Here is a 21,705-nt window from a genome sequence, read left to right as displayed (position 1 = left end):
CTATGGCCCATTTAATATTGAAGGGACTCGGCTTTGTATCCAATGCCCTGCATAGAATCACAGAGTTGGAAAGGGTACGACAATGGAAACAACTGATTCCATTGTCGTACTGCTCTAACTGTCAGGAAGTTTTTCCTGATGTCCAGCTGGAATCTGGCTTCCTTTTACTTGAGCCCATTATTCTGTGTCCTGGGAGGATCGAGAAGAGATCCTAGCCCTCCTCTGTGTGACAACCTTTTAAGTATTTGAAGAGTGCTATCATGTCTCCCCTCAATCTTCTCTTCTCCAAGCGAAACATGCCCAGCATTACTGACTGAAATCTGTGAACTGTGCCAATTGAGGACTGTGCCAGCTGAACCGTCACTGTGAACTGTGTCAGCTGAAGACCTTTTTATTCTCTCAGTATTTTAACACTTAATTTTAACTTAAATTTAAATTTAACTGTTCTAACTCTGTATTTTAATCTTATATCAATTTTGCTGTGTGGTTTTATCCTGGTTGTGCTTTTTATACTGTATTTTGTATTTGTGCTTTTAACCTGTTGTTTGCTTTGTTATGGTTTTAATTTTTGTGAACCATCCAGAGAGCTTCAGCTATTGGGCGGTATAAAAATGTAATAAACAAATAAATAAATAAATAAACAAACAAACTGTGGTGGACAGACCTTAAAAAATCTAGGAAATAACAGCATGTTGGCCCTTTGCAAAATTCCAAAATCCATTTTAATGTAATACTTTCATTGCACCAATGAAAAATAATAAAATTGTCTAAAGTTTTGAGTACTTGACATCCCTACATCTGGGAAGAGATTAAAGAAAGCAGGTAAGCTGTGAAACAAAGAAATTTGTCAAATGTTACAACAATTTTGTTGTGATTCGCAGTGCAACAACAACTGTGCTGTAACTTCAGAATGATCCACAGTGACCTCCAGAGTGGAATCAAACAGGAAGTGGGCATAGTTTTCCTTGTTTACAGAGCCGTTCAGTGTGCTAAACTGCCCACATTAGGTTACAATGAAGACAGTGTCACTCCAGAATGCCGGGAGCCATGTGCTTTCTTGTGATCCTTTTCACCAATTGACCCGTGGAGTGTCTATGGCCACCCTTTTCAAAAGGGAGCCTTCAATCATTATCTTTTCTGAAATACACCCAAAACTTTTCTCCTTTTGTCCTAAGAAGCAGAGTAGTGTTTCAATGTTTGTTCAATTTCAATGCTTGTCAATAGTAGTCACAGGAGCAGCCCTTCTGCTTGACTGTCTCTTGGAACTCCTGGCTGGACACCCATCTTTGCAGCTCACCTCGAAACGTTTGTTGTGGAGTCAGTACTGAGGCTTAGCAATGCCTGGACCCCAGGACCTTCTGATTCTACAGACTTGAAAACTCTATGATACCAGGGAATGCTGGTTTCACCCTACTCTTTAGATTTAGCCAGTGCTGCAGTGGTATACTTTGAAAGTGTGGACTCAACTTGAAAATAGGGCTAATTCCTCAAACAGTTGTAATGTTTACTAAGTATACATGTGACAAAGCAAGCATGGTAATCATGTTCAAACAATTGTAGCGTTCATTATATATTTAAAACAGAAAAATGGCTCCATGGATTGGTTAATTATTACTTATTTATTCACGTACATAAGGAAAATGATTGGAATAGGAAATATCACACAGTCAAATCTAGATATGCTACTTTAATCACAATTCAGGTTTATGTTCTTGTGTAGGAAGGATACTAAGGCCTTCAATGAAAATATAAATCCTGTATTTACACCTTTCTTCGTATTAGGAGCTCTCTGGTGTTCAACTCAGGTCTCATGACAATAATGTAGCATTTGGGGAAAAAGATGCAGCTGAGTAACCCAGCACTAGAAGCCAAGATGGAGAAGATCTCCACAGTCACCATGTACTTTCCCCTTGTGCTGAGGTAGGTTGGAACAAAGGACACCCACACACTGCAAAAGACTAACATGCTGAAGGTGATGAACTTGGCTTCATTAAAACTGTCAGGCAACTTCCTGGCCAGGAAGGCCACAGTGAAGCTGACAATAGCTAGGAGACCCATGTAACCCAAAACAAAGTAGAACATGACGACTGACCCTTCATTACACAGCAGGACATTTTCTTCAGTCACTGAAGTCATGTCTATATCTGGGAATGGGGGAGAAGTTGCCAGCCACAGAGTACAGATGCCTGCTTGAATACTGGAACACGAGAGGATAATCGAATATGCTAGTCTTTTCCCCACCCATTTCCTTATCTGGGATCCTGGTTTGGTAGCCATGAATGCAAGAACCACCGAGATCGTTTTTGCCAAGATGGTAGAAAGGGACACAGAGAAGATGATGCCAAAAGCAGTTTGTCGAAGAAGGCAGGTCCCCTTCTTAGGCTTTCCGATGAAGAGCAAGGAAGAGTTGAAACACAAGAGGAGGGAGAGGAGGAGGACGTAGGTGAGACTTCGGTTATTTGCTTTGACTATGGCAGTGTCCCGGTGCCTAATGAAGATGCCAAGCACCAGAGCTGTGATGAGAGACAAGAAAAGTACAGAAAACATGGAAATGCTGGCCAAAGTGTCTTTGAAATCTAGGAAATTTGGAATTTTAGGAATGCATTCATTCTTGAATTTGTTTGGATAGTAACCATTTGGACAATTGACACAAATTTCTGTATCTGAAAAACAAACATAAAAAAAATCATAAAGAACTTTTCCTAAAAGTTAAGTACTGCCTTTCTTGGCTAAGCCATTTCAGGTCACCAAGTTTGTTTTTTAATTACATTGGTAGGATATGAAAACCTTTGCATAACATACTTTTAAATGAATTTACAATTCTGGTATTTTTTCATTAACCTTTTTCTTTTAGAGTAATGTGACCTGTGTATAACATCATCTAAATATTGAATGATTTAAATATTTTTATATCCCTTCAAATTTTCAAACAAACTCGTTCTATGAGAGATGACCTTGGCCCAGCCATTTTCTTTTCTTTCAAGCTTTTCCATCTCATGAAATCTTGATTATGGTTTATCTAACTATGCATGGATCCCCAGCTCTATATTAAAGCTACTAATAGGATAGATAAAACATTGCTTTAAGGGTATTAAGGCCATTTGTACACCTGCCTTTTTCATGGGATCGTCAAGGGATCATCCTTGTGCATCCAAATGACACACATTGGATCCCAGGAGCAGGCAGAGATGATCCCTCCATTTGCCTGGGATAATCCTTAGGTGTAGAAAGGGCCTAAGAAACTTCTAAAACAACTGGAGGATATATTTTAAAATGAATAGTGGAACTTTGGTGGCTGGTAGAGAAGCTTTGCCCATCCATTTCTTAGGCAATCTTGTTAAGAGCCATGTGTGTTGTGAAGGAAGGCATGGCTTATAATCATTAAGCATGTTCTCTGCTCCGATTAGAATTAGAGAATCAGAAGCGAATTGGCCTGCTCCGCCTTGCCCAGAGGTGGAGTAAAAGCAAACTGTGGACTCCTAGAAGCAAGGCGAAGAGAAGCGCCCATTGGCGGAGCGATTCTCTTTTTGTGGCGCGATCCGATCGCCATTTTGAAAAATTTCGCCCATAGGATTGCATTGCGGAAAAGAATAGGGGATAACTTTGTTGTTTTTTAAGCTATCTTTCTGAAACTTCTTGTGCTTAGAGAGTTTTGGATGGAGGTTATTTTGAGCCCACTCTCAGCTCTCTGCGTGCTGTGGTTCACTTGCTATATTTTTTTGAAAAGTCGAGTAAAATCAGTGGGAAAAGGTACCTTTTTTGAAGTGCTGAGGGGCAGAGTCAACTCCTGGTCATGATCACATGATCCCAAAGTTGGAGGAAGGGATAGGCAAAACGGGTAACTTGGGATCCTGGGAAACTTCTGTTTCTACTTTGAACGGACTTTTCCCAGTGTTTTTTAAAACAGTAGCCCCACCAAATGCACAAACACAACCTGAAATCATATACTAAGCAAATATAACAGATAGGAAACACAGCACTGCTAACCCACCATAACCTTGGGGAACAACTGAATAGATGTGGTTCAAGGGGATGAGCTCCCCTAGGGCATGTAGACGTGCCCAGTGCACTCTCCTGACCTTGGAGAGCCATCAGAGTCCTCCAAAGTGTAACCCAGTGGAGAGAGAGTGAAGCTAATGCCTGTCATGAGTTGAAGTGGCAGGTCACTTCTCAAAGACTGGTCCCTACACAGGACCAGTCAAATTGGCATTATGATTCCCCCTCCCCCTGGGCACGTCCACTCCCCTCTTACTGGTAAAAGACAGATATAGCTTTTTTAAAAAAAATCTTTTTGTTGTTTATTCAGCAACACTACTGCTTTTAATTCCACCCCTCCTTTGCTTATTTATTTATTCCATTTTATATTATTTACTAGGCATGTGCTCCGCTCCTATTAGAAGCGCAGAAGCAGGAGCGAATTGGCCTGCTCCGCCTTGCACAGAGGCGGAGTAGAAGCGGACTGCGGATCCCTAGAAGCAAGGCGAAGAGAAGCGACCATTTTTCGGAGCTCCTCTTTCAGGCGGACCGCTCTGATCGCCATCTTGAAACATTTCGCCCATAGTTAACTGGGTTGATTTTTAAGCTATCGTTCTGAAAATTCTTGGGCTTAGACAGTCGTGGATGGGGGTCATTTTGAGACTACTCTCACCTCTCTGCGTGGTGCGGGTCACGCGCTAGAATTTTTTTAAAAGTAGGGTAAAGGCGGGAAAAAGATTACCTTTTTGATTGCTGAGGGGCAGAGTCAACTCCTGGTCATGATCACATGATCCCAAAGTTGGAGGAGGGGATAGGCAAAATGGGTAACTTGGGATTCTGGGAAACTTCTCTTTCTTAATCTGAACGGACTTTTCCCAGTGTTTTTTAAAACAGTAGCCCCACCAAATGCACAAACACAACCTGAAATCATATACTAAGCCAATAATAAGAGAGCACTGCTACCCACCCTAACTTTGGGGAACAACTGAAAAGATGTGGTGCAAGGGGATGAGCTCCCCTAGGGCATCTCATTGTGGACGTGCCCCCACTCTCTCCTGTACTTGGAAGGCCATCAGAGCCTTCCAAAGAGAGTAACCCGGTGGAGCAATGCCTATCATGAGTTGAAGTGAGTGGTCGACTTCTCTTAGTGGTGGAGCGATGCCTATCATGAGTTGAAGTGACAGTTCCACTTCTTAGTGGTGGAGCAATGGCTTTCATGAGTTGAACTGACAGCCTTGCTTTTTAAAAGACTGGTCACTACTAGGACCAGTCAAATTGGCAGCTGCTTCCCCCTCCCCCGGGCACGTCCCCCTATTACTGGTAAAAGACAGATATAACCTTTTTTAAAAAGTTCTTCTTGTTGTTTATTTAGCAACACTGCTGCTTTTAATTCCACCCCTCCTTCGTTTATTTTATATGCATTACTGGCTTATCCTTGGCTCACTTCCTTATGCCCCCAGAAATGTCTGCTGCCTGCCTGACTGCCTGCCTTCCCTCTCTCCTCCCTGCCCGCCTTGCAGGGATGTTGTGTGTGTCTGGATTTGATTCAGGGGAGAAGTCCTTCCTGCGCTCACTTGGAGTTTTGGAAGTTCCAAATCCATTTTTCAAGTGTGGAAGAAGATTCATATAGGTTGATCTCTACTCCCCAATTCATGGCATGTTGGGATTTCCTTTGAAATGGCCCCATTGAGAGGTCTGCAGGTTTAAGCCCCGCCAAAAAACAGGGGATGATGGGACTGCCTTGAGTCTCGGCGTGCGGCATATGTATCCCTGGATAAGCTGTCATGGTGGTGAGTTTGAGGGTTTTTTTTAACGTGCAAATTGATGGAGCTATTGGAAAGGGGTGTGAATGGGTGTGGGATTTTCATAAATTCCCCAAAAATCAGAGGATGATGGGACTGCCTTGAGTCTCAGTGCGCATATGTATCCCTGGATAAGCTTTCATGGTGGCGAGTTTGAGGTTTCTAACGTGCAAATTGACAGAGCTATTGAAAGGGGTGTGAATGGGGTGCCCGATTTTCAAAAATTCCCCCAAAATCAGGGGATGATAGGATTGCCTTGAAACTTGGCGTCCATGTGGACACATGGATAAGCTATCATGGTGCCAAGTTTGAGGTTTCTAACGTACAAATTGACGTAGTTGTAGAATGGGACAATTTGGGGTGAGTTAAGCCACGCCAAAAATCAGGGGATGATGGGATTGCCTTGAGTCTGGGCGTCCATGTGGACACATGGATAAGCTGTAATGGTGGTGAGCTTGAGGTTTCTAACGTGCAAATTGACAGAGCTATCCCAAGGGGTCTGAATGGGGTGCCCGATTTTCATAAATTCCCCAAAAATCAGGGGATAATGGGATTGCCTTGAAACTTGGCGTGCGTGTGTATACCCCCATGAGGTGTCATGGTGCCAAACATGAGGTTTCTAACTTGAACCAAAAAAAAGTTGTATACTTTTTTAGCTTAATGCAAGCCTATGGGGAAAAAAACGGAACTCCAATCCGGATCCGGAGCTCCGAGCGGAGTAGAGCGGAAATGGGCGGAGCAAGGGTGGGGCGAAGCGGCCTGATCCAAAAATCGCAGATCTGGAAGTGAAGCGGAGCGGGGGGTCCATGCACACCCCTATTATTTACACCCCATAGCCCAAGCTCTCCTGGCTTTTTCTCTTCAGTGAAGTCAGGCAGGCTGGTTAAACTCCTTATTGTTGTTGTTGTTGCTATTAATATTAATTACTAGTAGTGCTATTAACATTATTATTTTGTTGTTTAGTAATGGCTGTGATCACAATGCAGTCAATCAACTCTGAAGCAAGGATCACAAAGCTTTACTCTTATCCTCCTAGCCTCCTAGTAGTTATGGGATGCAAAAGAAAAGGCATCTCTCTGTGCTGCTCCCACCTCACAGGGATGGTTTGCAATGCATTACTGGCTTTGAAACTATCCTTTGCTCACTTCCTTGTACCCCCAGAAATGTCTGCTGCCTGCCTGCCTTCCCTCCCTCCTCCCCTGCCCACATCACAGGGATGGTTTGTGTGAGTCTTGCTTTGACTCAGGGGAGAAGTCCTTCCTGCGCTCACTTAGACTTTTGGCAGTTCCAAATCAATTTTTCAAGTGTGGAAGAAGATTCATATTTAGGTTTATCTCTACTCCCCAATTCATGGCATGTTTGGATTTCCTTTGAAATGGCCCCATTGAGCTGTCTGCAGCTTCAAATCCCTGAGATACTGGGGTGTCTGATTTTCAAAAATTCCCCAAAAATCAGGGGATGATGGGATTGCCTTGAGTCTCGGCGTGCATGTGTATCCATGGATAATCTATCATGGTGCCAAGTTTGAGGTTTCTAACATGAACATTGACAGAGCTATCGAAAGGGGTGTGAATTGAGGTTATGGGTGGTGCGTTAGAGGTTAGAGCCCCGCCAAAAATCAGGGGATGATGGGATTTGCTTGAAACTTGGCATGATTGTGGATCTAGATGGCATCTGTGAAGGTGCCCACTTCAATTTTTTTTATCTGTCAAAATGTCGGAGAAAAGTCCATGTCGGAAAATGGGGTGTCCAATTTTCATAAATTCCCCAAAAATCAGGGGAGGCTTGGATTGGCTTGAGCTTTGGCATGCTTGTGTATATGTCCATGAGGTGTGATGGTGCCAAACTTGAGGTTTCTAACTGTAACAGAAAAAAAGTTGTATACTTTTTTGGCTTTCAATGCAAGTCTATGGGGGGGGGAAGCGGAGCTCCGATCCGGAGCTCCGCAGTGGAGCGGAACAGACTAAAGGCGGAGTGGGACAGAGCGAAGCGGCCCGATCCACAAATTGCAGATCTGGAAGAGAAGCGGATCGGGGGGTCCATGCACACCCATAATAATCATGTCTCTTATCCTCTTCTTTCACTTCCATCATTAGCTCAGTACCATCCAACTTTTCTATATTTCTTGCTTATTATTGAGAATCATGAAGGATTTGAAACACCCCAGTAGCCTAGTTTGGCTTGGCTGCTGGAGGCTTTCCCGACCTGGAGCACAAACAGTCATAATTAGGCAGTTTCAGTAACAGTAGGCAGTTTCAGTGCAGGTTCAAGTGGAAGAAGAGGAGAAACCAAAATTTGATGAACATCCTGAAGTATCTTTGAAGAAGGGAGGCTTCTTCATGTATGCTCCTGTGCCTTCTTTCTTCATTAGGGGTGCAGGGTACCTCTTCCTGTTCTTATAGAGTACCAGCTATTACTCCTTTAGCATTTTCTGGGAACTTTATTTTTATGAATGCTAAAATGTTTTACCTATGTTTCTAAAACTGTCCCCCTCAAGATGGACAAGAGGAAAAGTCAATAAAATTACATCTATCAATTGCAATGCATAAGATGTCAAAAACTCTTGAGAATGTAATTGACAATAGAACATGGAGAAGGGTTGCTTGCCAGTAATATGTATCAGTGATACCATATGTCCTACCATTCTTGTTTGAGAACATCCCATCTGGACATGGAGCACAATCATAGCAGCAAAATTTCTCCCCCTCTATCTTTTTCTTGCTGTACCCTGGATGGCAGTTGTCAGTACACTGTGAAAGAGGTGGCACCTATTCGAAGAGCTTAGTATTAACTTGATGTTCGAGGAATTAATTTCACTTCAGATGATCTATTAGTAAGCAGGAAGACCAATGATACTGAATAGATGGCACAAAATGTAGGAGGAGTATCTAAACTTCACCTATGAACCTTAGAAGATTAAATCTTAGGATGACCATATGAAAAAGAGGACAGGGCTCCTGTATCTAACAGTTGCATAGAAAAGGGAATTTCAGCAGGTGTCATTTGTATGCATGTCACACCTGGTGAAATTTCCTGTTCACCACAACAGTCAAAGCAGCAGGAGCTATACTGCAGCTATACCGTGACCAGATTTAAAAGAGGGCAGGGCACTTGCAGCTTTAACCGTTGTGATGAAGAGGAAATTTCACCAGGTTCTCCATATATACAAATGACACCTGCTGAAATTCCCTTTTCTATGCAACTGTTAAAGATACAGGAGCCCTGTCCTCCTTTTCATATGGTCACCCTTTTAAAACTTCCATTCCTTATCTGATCTAGGATACAAGTAGTTTAGTATTTCATTCCACACCAGTCTCAGAATTCTCATGAAGGTAATGATGAGCAACATCATCTTTCCTTTCTTCTACTCTTTTTCCTTGTAACAGGGGGCTCATTACACCAAGCAGGATATTCCACTATGGAAGCGGTATATAAAAGGCAGGAGCCACACTACTTCTTTATAGTGGTATTGAAAATGCACTGACAACTGTTGGGTCCCCTTGAGACATACGACATACTACCACTTTCATACCGCTATATGCTACTTGGTGTGGCTCTTGCCTTTTATATACCTCTTTCATCATTAAATATCCTGCTTGGTGAAGATGAGTCCAGGGATTGCACTAGGCAGGGTAAAAAAATATTGATAACCTTTTACTTGAGAGGTACTGAATGTAGGCTGCCTTGAAGAATAGATTCCCACAATACTTTTTATCTATACCCCTCAAGATTGCACCCCACTATAGTACGTGAAACCTGTAGAGATAAGTAACAGAATGATTGTCTTCACTCAGGCCTCATCTACACCAACTAGGATATTGCACTATGAAAGCGGTACGAAAGTGTTATATATAATGCAGGAGCCACACCACTGCTTAATAGTGGTATTAAAAAACACTGACAACTGTTGGGGCCCATTGACCCACACCATACACCGCTTTCATACTGCTATATTCTGCTTTGTGTGGCTCCTGCCTTTTATATACTGCTTTCATACTGCATTATCCTGCTTGGTGTAGATGAGGCCTCAGACTCACAAACTCAATGAAAGTGTTAGAGCTTTCAAACATTTATTAAAACAATTTAAGAAAGTTACACAAACACATGAACCTCCATTCAGCCAAGCAAATTAAAAGGATATACTCATCAGTCTGGAAGATTCCTGAAGAACAAGATCTTTACTTAGACAAACATAGACGAACACCCTCTCCCAATGACTAAACTGGTTTTGGACTCTTTCCCATTCTCAAGAAAGACCTTGGTTTTAGGCCTAGCAACTTGGCTCAATCCAGTGCTGAAAAGTCAGCTTAGGTCTTGATGGTTTGAGAAAAGAAAAAAGAGAATCTGTATACTCACACATTTTGCATCACTCATACTGACTCTGCAAAGGAGTTCTTCTCTGCAAATGGGCTTCTTTTTCTCCCAGACAAAACCAAGGAGTCACTGGGGCCTACATGTTAGGCTCAGAGCAATGTCTTGGATGTCATGCCTGAGGGAAAGGAAATTTCTCCTTTGTGTTCAGACTTAAATACCCTTCTCAAAGACAAAGATCTCCTTCCTAATACTTATTCTAAGTCTATTGGTCCACATCATCAATTTAGATCATCCTCTTCCCAGAATGTTCCATCCCTTCTGATGTACAGTACTTTTGCTTTTCAAGTGGTCAACTGTGTGGCTTCCTTCTCAGTTCTTCAGGATTTTTTAAACCACAACTCTATCTTTTCATCACCGTGAACCTTTCCTTTCACTTAGTTCCTTTAACAGGAACACATACAGTTGGTACAAGTCACAAGTTCTTATGACTAATGTCTTTGAGCAATATCAAATCATATTTCCAAATCATATTTCATCAGGCCTTATCTACACCAAAGTATCTAACCATTGATACACTGTTCTATGTGTGCATGCCTCCTTGCCCCCTTAACATTAAATCATTTCCCCATCACTTGTGCATCTATTTAAACCCATTCTATGCCACCCAAAGCTTCATTCGCTATGCTATGCCAACAAACTCTTATAACGCAATGCTTACACATATTCAATAAAATTGACAATGAAAAAAAAAATCCTTCAAGTAGACATTGCACAGAGAAAGAGGTGGCATCTGTCCAAAAAGTATTGCAAGAGGTTTATATTAAGAAAAAGTTTGGCGAGCCCATGACACATATAAATTATTGACCAGTAAACAGGAAGGCAAAAGTCAAGGAATATTAGATAACTAAGTGCACAGGCGGTGCATTCATTTAGAGTTATATCCAATTCACCAAACACTGCACGAACTCTACAATATTTGAATTTCCATACTTAGTCTTTCTCAGATTTCACATGAATGTAACAATGGGTAACACCACTAGTGCACCATATTCCCTTCCTACACCTAAGGATTATCCCAGGAAAATGGAGGGATCATGCCTGTCTACTCCCGGGATCCCCTGTGTGTCATTTGGATGCACATGAATGATCCCTGGATGATCCCGGGAGGAAAAGGCAGGTGTAGAAATGGCCAAAATCAAAACTTGTCCTGTCAGATGTTGAATATTTGTTACGTTGGGTCTTTTTCAAGTGGAATCTTCACCCACCATATATTGATTTGGCCCTTTGAAAAAGCCATTTCTCCTCTTTCCCACTACAGTGTTCCAATGAATTTTGAATTAATTGTGCCTTGTGTAAAGAAATGCACTTCTTTCCCCACCTGAGTCAGGTCTCGGTGCCATTTGATTCTGTCCTCATTAATGGTGAGTCCTTTGCCTGGAGGAGCATGAGGATCCAGCCTTCCCACTTTGACCCTGACACAGGACTTATTTGGGAAGGTGACAAAGTTTGTAATATCAAATCCCCCTTCAAATTCTCCATGTTCATTAAATGTAATTTCATCTCCAGCAGTGTTGTTGAATGAGATTGTCTGAATCAATGAGTGGAGCTAGATGGAGAGAGAAAGCCAATCAAAGGGTTTAGAAAATGTTGTAATATTCTCATGAAGATTGTTCAGATAGGTTTCATGGCTTGGGAAAGAAGTATTAAACATACCACTCCTGCACAAGGAATCCCAATAAATTATTATTATTATTATTATTATTATTATTATTATTATTATTATTTATTCAATTTATACCCTGCCTATCTACGAAATAACATATAAGACCCCCACCCCAAATATAAGAAAAAAGAAAAGATATAGGTGCTAGCTACCTCATTGACATAACATAGGTTAGTTTTTAGGATTCTGGCTACAGCATGTCACTCGATAGACCAAAAATTACACCATGACTGTTGACTTCTGTCATTGTGAAAATGTTACCTGCCAGGGTTCTACATTCTCAGGAAACAATCTTTCTCCACTCTCCATTGTTCTGTGGTTGACTCTAGCCATGTAGAAGGTGTGTAAGGCTTGTGCCACAGTGTAGACAGCATTGTAGATACTGTAGCTGTGGCCGCTCATGTTCATATCAAAAACACCTCCAGGAAGACTCTCCAGCATCTCCTCTCCGGTACATGTTCCACCTATGAGACTCACAATTGAGGGTGAAAATGAACAACAAAATGCTTGTTCCCAGAAATCATGAACAAAACCGTCTTCTTTTTCCCAGAAAGGATTTACAAGCTGAAGAAATTCTTGGAAGCCTTGAAGCTCCATTGATGGAATTGTAAAGGAGATGGCACCATGGAGGAATTGTATATCAAATCCACCAAGTATTACTAAGGTATTCATTATGAAATCAATTTGGGCTGTCGTTATCCATACTTTTGCTGCAGAGAACCTCTCCTTATTCTGAGGAAAAATTAGCGGAAGCATCCTGCTTCCATATATTAAAAATTCCAACCATGTTATGGCTGAAGATTCTCCATGTATAACAACCGCATTGGCTTTGCTCTCCATGAGAGTTTGCAAAAGTCCCAATTTTTCAAAGATGATTTTATGCATATCATGGAGATAAACATTTTTTTCAAATCTTTCTGTGAATGTTGAACAGATTCTGTTCTGCAAAAGCAGAGACTCCATGACCTGCAAGAAATGATCTCCTCCCTCATCCTTCGTAGCCATGAGTACAACCCAGTTCCATCTGAAATGCTGAAATAACTGGACAAGTCCTTGGTATTGCAGGTCTACATTAGGGACAATGCGGTAAAAGGAAGGGGAATTGGTTTGTTCTTTCACTGCAGACTTAAATGAGCCATATGAAACCTAAAACAAGGAAGGAAAGAGAAGCAAAGAAAAAGAGAGAAAGAATGACATTTCAGAATGTCCTTTTTACTTTAGTACATACAGCTTAGCATATTGAATACAGGTTGCAAAGTTTGGTGAAAAATAGCTGTGTATGGTATTCATTCTTGTGAAGGAGGGGTGTCATGCATTGGTTTGGTGATGTATTGAGCAGCTTGTCACACCGATTAAAGAGGGGTGGGTTTTTTTTGCCCCATATAAGCCTACAGCAGAAAACAGATGATTAGTTTCACTCTGAAGCTAAAATGCTGTAAGTACATCAAGCACTTGAGAGAAATTCTCTTAGAGGGGGCTGTTCCCTTTCAGCATGGGATGTTACCTCACAAGGTTAGACTGTGAGGTTCATCAGACAAGCTTTTTATCACACACTCGCTACTGCCCACTTATGGATATACGTGTGTCCTTTACACATCGTTGTCTACCTCCCACTCCTACAGCTCATTTTTCCATTGCAAAACATACCTCTTTTAATCTATTCCCCCTCTTAAAAATAATGGAATGTAGCACAATCTCTTGCTGTGTGAAGGAGAAGTGGCACGACAAAAAATGCCTCCTGAATGGGCCATGTGGTCTTGGTTAATGAGAGTCAAAAGTGGAGGTGGAGAAGGGTCCGTCATGAAATGCCTGTGTGATGACGCTCTATATGTTAGTACATGGATTGGGACTCTAGCATAGGGAAGGCTAGGGAGATTTGCATCCTTTGCCCCCACTGTAGTCCCAATCTGGATCAGGCCCCTTCATCCCTCCAATTCACATTACCCAAAAAGCTTTAATGTAAATAGCAGGCAAAGGGTTAAAACCCACTATCCTTAATTTAGGATCCTGATCCGTATTAAGTCCCGGTATTTAACTTTAATTGAACAAAGATGAAAAAGCTACATCAGAAAAGTAACATGAAATTCAGCCTTCAGGGAATTTGTGGGATGGAACACACAGATCAGGAAATTATAATGAACAGGACATCACACCACCTTTTTGAAAGCTGAAATGTAGTATAAGGTTTCCCAAACCTGCTTTTCCTTTCTATGTGGTGTGGGAAAACATTGAGATTGGGACCCATGGGCTGATTTTCTTTCCCGAAGGCAGAAATATGTGTGAAGCCATGGTCCCTCTTTGTGTTATCATGCATTCATAAATTCATACTCATATATGTGTTCATTCAACCCAGGTTGAGCTGTACAAATAATCTGTACCCTTAATTAAGTTCTACTGGAGTACCTATGTAGTAGGGCTGTGCACACCCCCAATTCAACATATATGCTATGAAATGTGTCCCTGTGTGAGATTACTCTAGACTTACTGATGAACCCAAATTCTGATTGATGTGAAATGTAATTTCCCCTTTCTTTGCCCCCCGCCAATGAATATTTTTCTTGTGCTTCCACTGTCTCCAACTTACTTCTTTGCAGAAAAACATCCCCCACATTTTACATATATAAACATACATAGAGATGCACAACTGGTCAAAGATTCCTCCAGATATTTCTATCCTACCACCACTGGAACAATCTTTCTCTACACATGTTAAGCTCACCATGTTAGCTTGACATTTAGTAGAAGCAGAGACACTGGAATCACTGGATCAATTCCAGGTATGACTAAAGCTGGATTAAACCCTCAAGATTTGGAACATCCCACTTCTCATCTAAAAATTTGAATACCCCCATAGTATTCCAAATGAAACTCTACTTAGTTCAGCTACTCTGCTCCCCACTCCATTACTACCACTGCATCCTGTCAAACCATCAAATTGCTCCTGGAAGGAGTGTTGAAGAATGAATTACAGAGGAGTCTGGAGGAATCACCATGAGCTGATCCTACCTGTGGAACCTTGTAAAGACCTAAGATGTCTGCGATTCGCGAGGAGGCATCAGAACTAAGTCCCCCGATGACTCCTATTAGATTTTTCTGGATGTCACATTTGTAGTTGGGGAGAAACTGATGGGAGTTAAAGAGAAAGTCTAAAGTGGCACGATAGGTCCTCTTTGAATCAGTGTAGCTGTCATAGATGTGGAACCCAAGAGTGACATTGGGCAGGATCTTGGGATTGTCATTGATCTCATCTATGGCAAACACCAAAGCCAGGACATGCTGGTAGAACTTTGTCGACACCCTGCAAAAAGGTAACATGCTGTTTCATAGGAGAGTTAAGTGGTGCACAAGATAAACAAGTGTATGGTGATGCACGTTGCTGCAAAACCCCCCCCCCCAACTTTAAGTATAACCTGGTGGGATCTGAGCTGGTGGTGATCAAAGAGGAAAGAAATCTTGGAGTTTTGGTGGAAAGCTCGATGAAAATGTCCACCTAGTGTGTGGCCAGTGTAAAGAAGGCAAACTCCACGTTAGGCATTCTAAGAAAAGGAATTGAGAATAAAACTGCGAGTATCACAATGCCTTTATGCAAATCTATGGTGCAGCCACACTTCGAATACTGCGTACAGTTCTGGTCACCACACCTAAAAAACGGATATTATAGGGCTGGAAAAAGTGCAGAAAATGTCAACTAAAGTGATTAAGGGGCTGGAGCTTCTCCCCTATGAGGGAAGGTTACAGAAGCTGGGATTGTTCCGCTTGGAAAAAAGGATAAGGGGAGACATGATAAAAGTGTACAACATTATGCATAATGTGGAGAATGGGGATAGGGAGACATTTTTCTCCAATTTCAAAATACTAGAACCGTGGGTCATCCCATGAAGCTGATTGGTGGAAGAGTCAGGACAAATAAAAGGAAGCACTTCTTCAAACAGTGCATAGTTAAATTATGGAGTTCACTACCACAAGATGTAGTGATGGTCACTAATTCGGATGGCTTTAAAAGGAGTTTTGATAAATAACTGGAGGAGAAGGCTATCAATGGCTACTACTATTGAAGTTTATGTGCTACCTCCAGTATCTGAAACAATAAGCCTATGAGCACCAGCTGCTGGGGTCCTAGTTCTACTAATTATTACACATCTTCTTTTCAAAAATGGATGAAGGAGGTGTCAACATGTCATATCACCCTGTGGAAGAAGGGATCCCATCCAGCAGCACTCCATCCTTCTGTTTCTTTACAAAGATCTACTCCCATTACTTACGAAGACTATAAGTGCTTTGCAGTCTGCCATACAAATCTAAAGAATCACCAAAATAAAAACAGAGATAATTTGGGAGAAGGTGTAGAAGGAGAATTCCTTACATGAGAAATTTTATCTTCTCCTTAGAAGGATGTCTGAGGAATGACACTTTGGGGGGAGGGTAATGGAGATGAGATGTCACCCCACCGATGAAGAGATCCCCTGGCTGGTACCACTCTTGTGGAATGTAGGGAGGCTGATTTCCACTGCACTTCATGGCGTGCACTTTCCACACCACCTTTGGCAGCAACAGAAAGAGCAGCAGCAGGAGCAACAGCAACACCATCCTCGTGTCAAAGTCCCCTCCACGCATCGGGGCTCCTGTGTCTCTTTCTACATCAACATGGTTGCTACCATCAGTAGGACTTGAACAAGGTGCATGGCAGCAGATTCTGAAAATGGGTCTGAGTGAAGAGAAGTGTGTCCTCTGAATCCTGATGTTCAAAAGTGCAACAAGAGCAACCCTTGAGTGCCAATAGAGCACCACCATCTGAATCTTGAGGTGTGCAATGGAAGAGGGAAAGCGATCCAAAAGACAGAGCCCTGGTTCCCTCTTCTCATGATTCTTAGCAATCAATGGGCCATTGGGGGACTTATACATATTTCAGACTTGCTTGGTGATTTTCTTTTTCCTAGAAAGCTTTTTGAGTTGGTAAATCAATTATAGCAATTGTGATAATTGCAGGGGAGATGAGTACTTCTGCAATGATTTTGGCCTCCATGATGCAACATCAGTAGCAGAAGTGCTGGAATCAACATGTTTGTGTGATCTCCCTGCTATGCTGTGTTGCTTCAGAATGGTGAGGAAGGAAATAGTAGGCGGAATCATGGAGTTGGATGGGACTTCAAAGGTCATCTAGTCCAACTCATGCCAAGGCAGGAAATGTCCTATACTTTACTAAAGCAGGCTCTACACTACTGCTTTCAAACAGTTTATAACAGCAGTGACAACTGTTGGGGCCCAGGACACCCTCCTTATACAGTTTTAAAGCTGTTTTCAAAGTGTCATACCCTGCTTAGTGTAGATCCGGCTTAGGTGGGTAAGAGAGTTCACATAAGTAGGTACATTGAGAATGATGCACAGTGACTCTTAGAATGGAGGGGAGCATGCTTGGAATAGAAATTCCACTCCTATAACAGACCTTTTCCTGTTTTTGAAAATGTAAATCAAAGGACAAGAAGGAATTTTGGAAATGGGCACATAAAGATGTTGCAATGATATCTGCATCATCACCCAGAAACATTTTGTGAATGGTAACTGTAAAGATAACCATGACTGCCTGAAGATAAACATGCACTATTTTACATGTCAATTCTGCCTGAGAAGACAGTCTACATTTTCCCCTGCCCCTGTATGCATATGCAGCTCTGCCAATTTGAGGTTAACTCTCTGTGTATATGGTGAATTTGACAGTGTCCATGAAACTTTGGCTAGAATAAATGTGGTAGAATAAATGCTACTAAAATCTTTTGGTGTGAAATTTCCCAGCTCTGCCACTGTGAACATTGTACTTCACAAAATATTGTGGCTATCTATTATACACATTCCCTCTTTTCATTTTGGAAAGGGTTGTCCGATCACCCTGTGGAGGAGGCAGCCCATCCAACACCACTCCATCCTTCCATTTCTTTAAAAAGAACCCATTATTTACTGATAACTTAAGTATTTTGGAGTTGTTTGGACAAATATAAACGTGCGCTCTCTCTCTCTCTCTCTCTCACACACACACACACAAATAAAAATGAAGATCATTTTGGGTCTGGGGAAGAATTCCTTACATTGGAATCTGAATCTTCTCCCTTGAAGGATGTCTTCTGAATGAAATTTTAGGGGGTAAGTATTGGATGTGAGATGTTATTCCACCAATAAGGAGATCACCTGACTGGTACCATTCATGTGGAATATATGTAGGTTTATTTCCGGTGCACTTAAAACTATTTGCTTTCCATACCACATTTCGCAGTAACAGCAGCAGGAGCAGCAGCAGAAGGACCATCTTTGTGTCCAACTCCCCTCCACACATCGGGTCTCCTTTGTCACTCTCTATAGCAACACAATTGCTACCATTAGTAGGAGTTGAACAAGGTGTGTAGCAGCAGATGCTGGTAATGCAACTGAGTGAAGAGACGTGTGCCCTCTGTGTCCTTAAGCTCAACAGTGCAACAAAAGCAAGCCTTGAGTGCCAATTGAGAGTCACCATCTGACACTTGAGGTTTACAACGGAAAAGTGATCTATGGCCTCATCTACACTAAGCAGGATATTGCACTATGAAAGTGGTATGAAAGCAGTATATCAAAAGCAAGAGCCACATTACAGCTTTATAGCGGTATTGAAGTGCACTGAAAACTGCTGGGGCCCATAGACACATACCATATACTGCTTCCATACCACTATATCCTGATTGGTGTGGCTCCTGCCTTTTATATTTAACTTTCATAGTGCAATATCTTGCTTGGTTTAGATAAGGCCAAAATGATGAAACCCCGGTTCTCTCTTCTTGTGATTCTTCATGGTCAATGGCACATTTTGAAAGGTATAAATAGTTCAGAATTACTTGGTCTTTACCTTCCTCTCAAGAAAACTTTTTAAGATGGTAAATCAATTAGAGCAATTGTGATAATTATAGGGGAGATAAGCACTTGTGCCATGTTTTTTGCCTCCATAATGCAACATCAATAGCAGAAGTGCAGAAAGAAACATGTTTCTCTGATCTCCACACTATATTCTGCTGCTCCCTAATGGTGAGGAAGGGAATAGTAGTTAGTGTTGGACCTCAAAAGTCATCTAATCCAGCCCCTGCCAATGCAGAAAATCTGCTGTAATTTTATGGGAGTGGGGATTTAACAGAAATAGATACATTGATGTTGACTCAAACTGACTCCTAGAGTGGAATCAATGAGGGGGTGACCATGTTAGGAATAAAAATGCCACTTCTTTCACTGTCTTCCTCTCTTTGCAAATGTAAAAGAAATTGCAAATGTGAAACAAAACAAAAGAAAAACAGAAAGAAGGTACCCATCATAGTCATGCACTAGAACATAAATGGATTTAAAAAACAACTGTCAAGGATGAAATGATAAGAAACTTTGCTGGAATTTTTCTAAAATGAATATTTTCTTTTCTAGTCTAACAAGCAACTTTTAGCATTTCCAACAGCCTATGGCCCATTTAATATTGACGGGACTTGGCTTTGTATACGATGCCCTGCATAGAATCATAGAATCGCAGAGTTGGAAGGGGTCAACAAGGCCATCGAGTCCAACCCCCTGCTCAGCGCAGGAATCCATCCTAAAGCATCCCTGACAGATGGTTGTCCAGCTGCCTCTTGAAGGCCTCTAGTGTGGGAGAGGCCACAACCTCACCAGGCAACTGATTCCATTGTCATACTGCTCTAACAGTCAGGAAGTTTTTCCTGATGTCCAGCTGGAATTTGGCTTCCTTTAACTTGAGCCCATTATTCCATGTCCTGCACTCTGGGAGGATCGAGAAGAGATCCTGGGCTTCCTCTGTGTGACAACTTTATAAGTATTTGAAGAGTGCTATTATGTCTCCTCTCAATCTTCTCTTCTCCAGGCTCAACATGCCCAGCATTACTGACTGAAATCTGTGAACTCTGCCAATTGAGAACTGTGCCAGCTGAAGACCTTTTTATTCTCTCAGTATTTTAACACTTAATTTTAACTTAAATTTAAATTTAACTGTTCTCACTCTGTATTTTAATCTTATATCAATTTTGCTGCATGGTTTTATCCTGGTTGTGCTTTTTATACTATATTTTGTATTTGTGCTTTTAACCTGTTGGTTACTTTGTTATGGTTTTAATTTTTGTGAACTGCCCAGAGAGCTTCAGCTAATGGGCGGTATAAAAATATAATAAAGAAAGAAAGAAAGAAACTGTGGTGGACAGACCCCCAAAAATCTAGGAAATAACAGCATGTTGGCCCTTTACAAAATTCCAAAATCCATATTAACGTAATACTTTCATTGCACCAATGAAAAATAACAAAACTGTCTAAAGTACTTGTGATCCCTACATCTGGGAAGAGATTAAAGAAAGCAGGTAAGCTGTGAAACAAAGAAATTTGTCAAATGTTACAACAATTTTGTTGTGATCCGCAGTGCAACAACAACTGTGCTGTAACTCAGAATTATTATTATTATTATTATTATTATTATTATTATTATTATTATTATTATTTATTTATATAGCACCATCAATGTACATGGTGCTGTACAGATAACACAGTAAATAGCAAGACCCTGCCACATAGGCTTACAATCTAATAAGTTGTAGTAAACAATAAAGAGGGAAGGAGAATGCAAACAGGCACAGGGAAGTGTAAACAGGCACCGGGTAGGGTGAAGCTAACAGTATAGAGTCAGAACAAACTCAATATTTGAAGGCTATAGGGAAAAGAAAACTTTTTAGCTGAGTTTTAAAAGCAGTGATTGAGTTTGTAGTTCTCAAGTGTTCTGGAAGAGCGTTCCAGGCGTAAGGGGCAGCAGAAGAAAAAGGACGAAGCCGAGTAAGGGAAGTGGAGGTCCTTGGGCAGGCGAGAAGCATGGCATCAGAGGAGCGGAGAGCCCGAGTGGGTCGATAGTGTGAGATGAGAGAGGAGAGATAGGCAGGAGCTAGACCGTGAAGAGCTTTGAAGGTCAGCAGGAGAAGTTTATATTGGATTCTGGAGTGAATTGGAAGCCAATGAAGAGATTTCAGAAGTGGAGTGACATGGTCAGAGCGGTGGGCCAGGAAGATGATCTTAGCGGCAGAGTGGTGGACAGAGACCATCGGACTGATGTGAGACGAAGGAAGGCCAGAGAGAAGAAGGTTGCAGTAGTCCAGCCGAGAGATAACCAGTGCGTGAACTGGTTATGATCCAGAATGATCCACAGTGACCTCCAGAGTGGAATCAAACAGGAAGTGGGCATAGTTTCCCTTGTTTACAGAGCCGTTCAGTGTGCTAAACTGCTCACATTAGGTTACAATGAAGACAGTGTCACTCCAGAATGCCAGAGCCATGTGCTTTCTTGTGATCTTTTTCACCAATTGACCTATGGAGTGTCTATGGTCACCCTTTTCAAAAGGGAGCCTTCAATCATTATCTTTTCTGAAATACACCCAAAACTTTTGTCCTTTTGTCCTAAGAAGCAGAGCAGTGTTTCAATGCTTGTTCAATTTCAGTGCTTGTCAATAGTAGTCACAGGAGCAGCCCTTCTGCTTGACTGTCTCTTGGAACTCCTGGTTGGACACCCATCTTTGCAGCTCACCTCGAAACGTTTGTTGTGGAGTCAGTACTGAGGCTTAGCAATGCCTGGACCCCAGGACCTTCTGATTCTTCAGACTAAAAACTCTGTGATACCAGGGAATGCTGGTTTCACCCTACTCTTTAGATTTAGCCAGTGCTGCAGTGGTACATTTTGAAAGTGTGGACTCAACTTGAAAGTAGGGCTAATTCCTCAAACAGTTGTAATGTTTACTAAGTATACATGTGACAAAGCAAGCATGGTAATCATGTTCAAACAATTGTAGCATTCATTATATATTTCAAACAGAAAAATGGCTCCATGGTTTAGTTAATTACTATTTG

At 41.6% G+C, this 21,705-nt stretch overlaps 1 protein-coding gene across 1 annotated transcript; it reads right to left on the bottom strand.

Annotated features, from left to right (window-relative positions):
- Positions 1 to 1,761: 1,761 nt before the first annotated feature.
- Positions 1,762 to 16,428, bottom strand: LOC134405810 (vomeronasal type-2 receptor 26-like). Its single transcript, XM_063137062.1, has 6 exons — positions 16,178 to 16,428; positions 14,821 to 15,112; positions 12,076 to 12,960; positions 11,470 to 11,697; positions 8,419 to 8,527; positions 1,762 to 2,663 (listed from the first exon to the last, which is right to left on the bottom strand). The coding sequence occupies exons 1-6, from the start codon at positions 16,426 to 16,428 to the stop codon at positions 1,762 to 1,764; spliced, it is 2,667 nt and encodes an 888-aa protein (XP_062993132.1).
- Between the last annotated feature and the right edge of the window lie 5,277 nt (positions 16,429 to 21,705).

Source organism: Elgaria multicarinata, chromosome 11 (genome assembly GCF_023053635.1).
Source record: "Elgaria multicarinata webbii isolate HBS135686 ecotype San Diego chromosome 11, rElgMul1.1.pri, whole genome shotgun sequence".
NCBI lineage: Eukaryota > Metazoa > Chordata > Lepidosauria > Squamata > Anguidae > Elgaria > Elgaria multicarinata.
The sequence above is the reverse complement of the archived record's forward strand: the minus strand, read 5'-3'. Positions and strand labels throughout refer to the sequence as shown.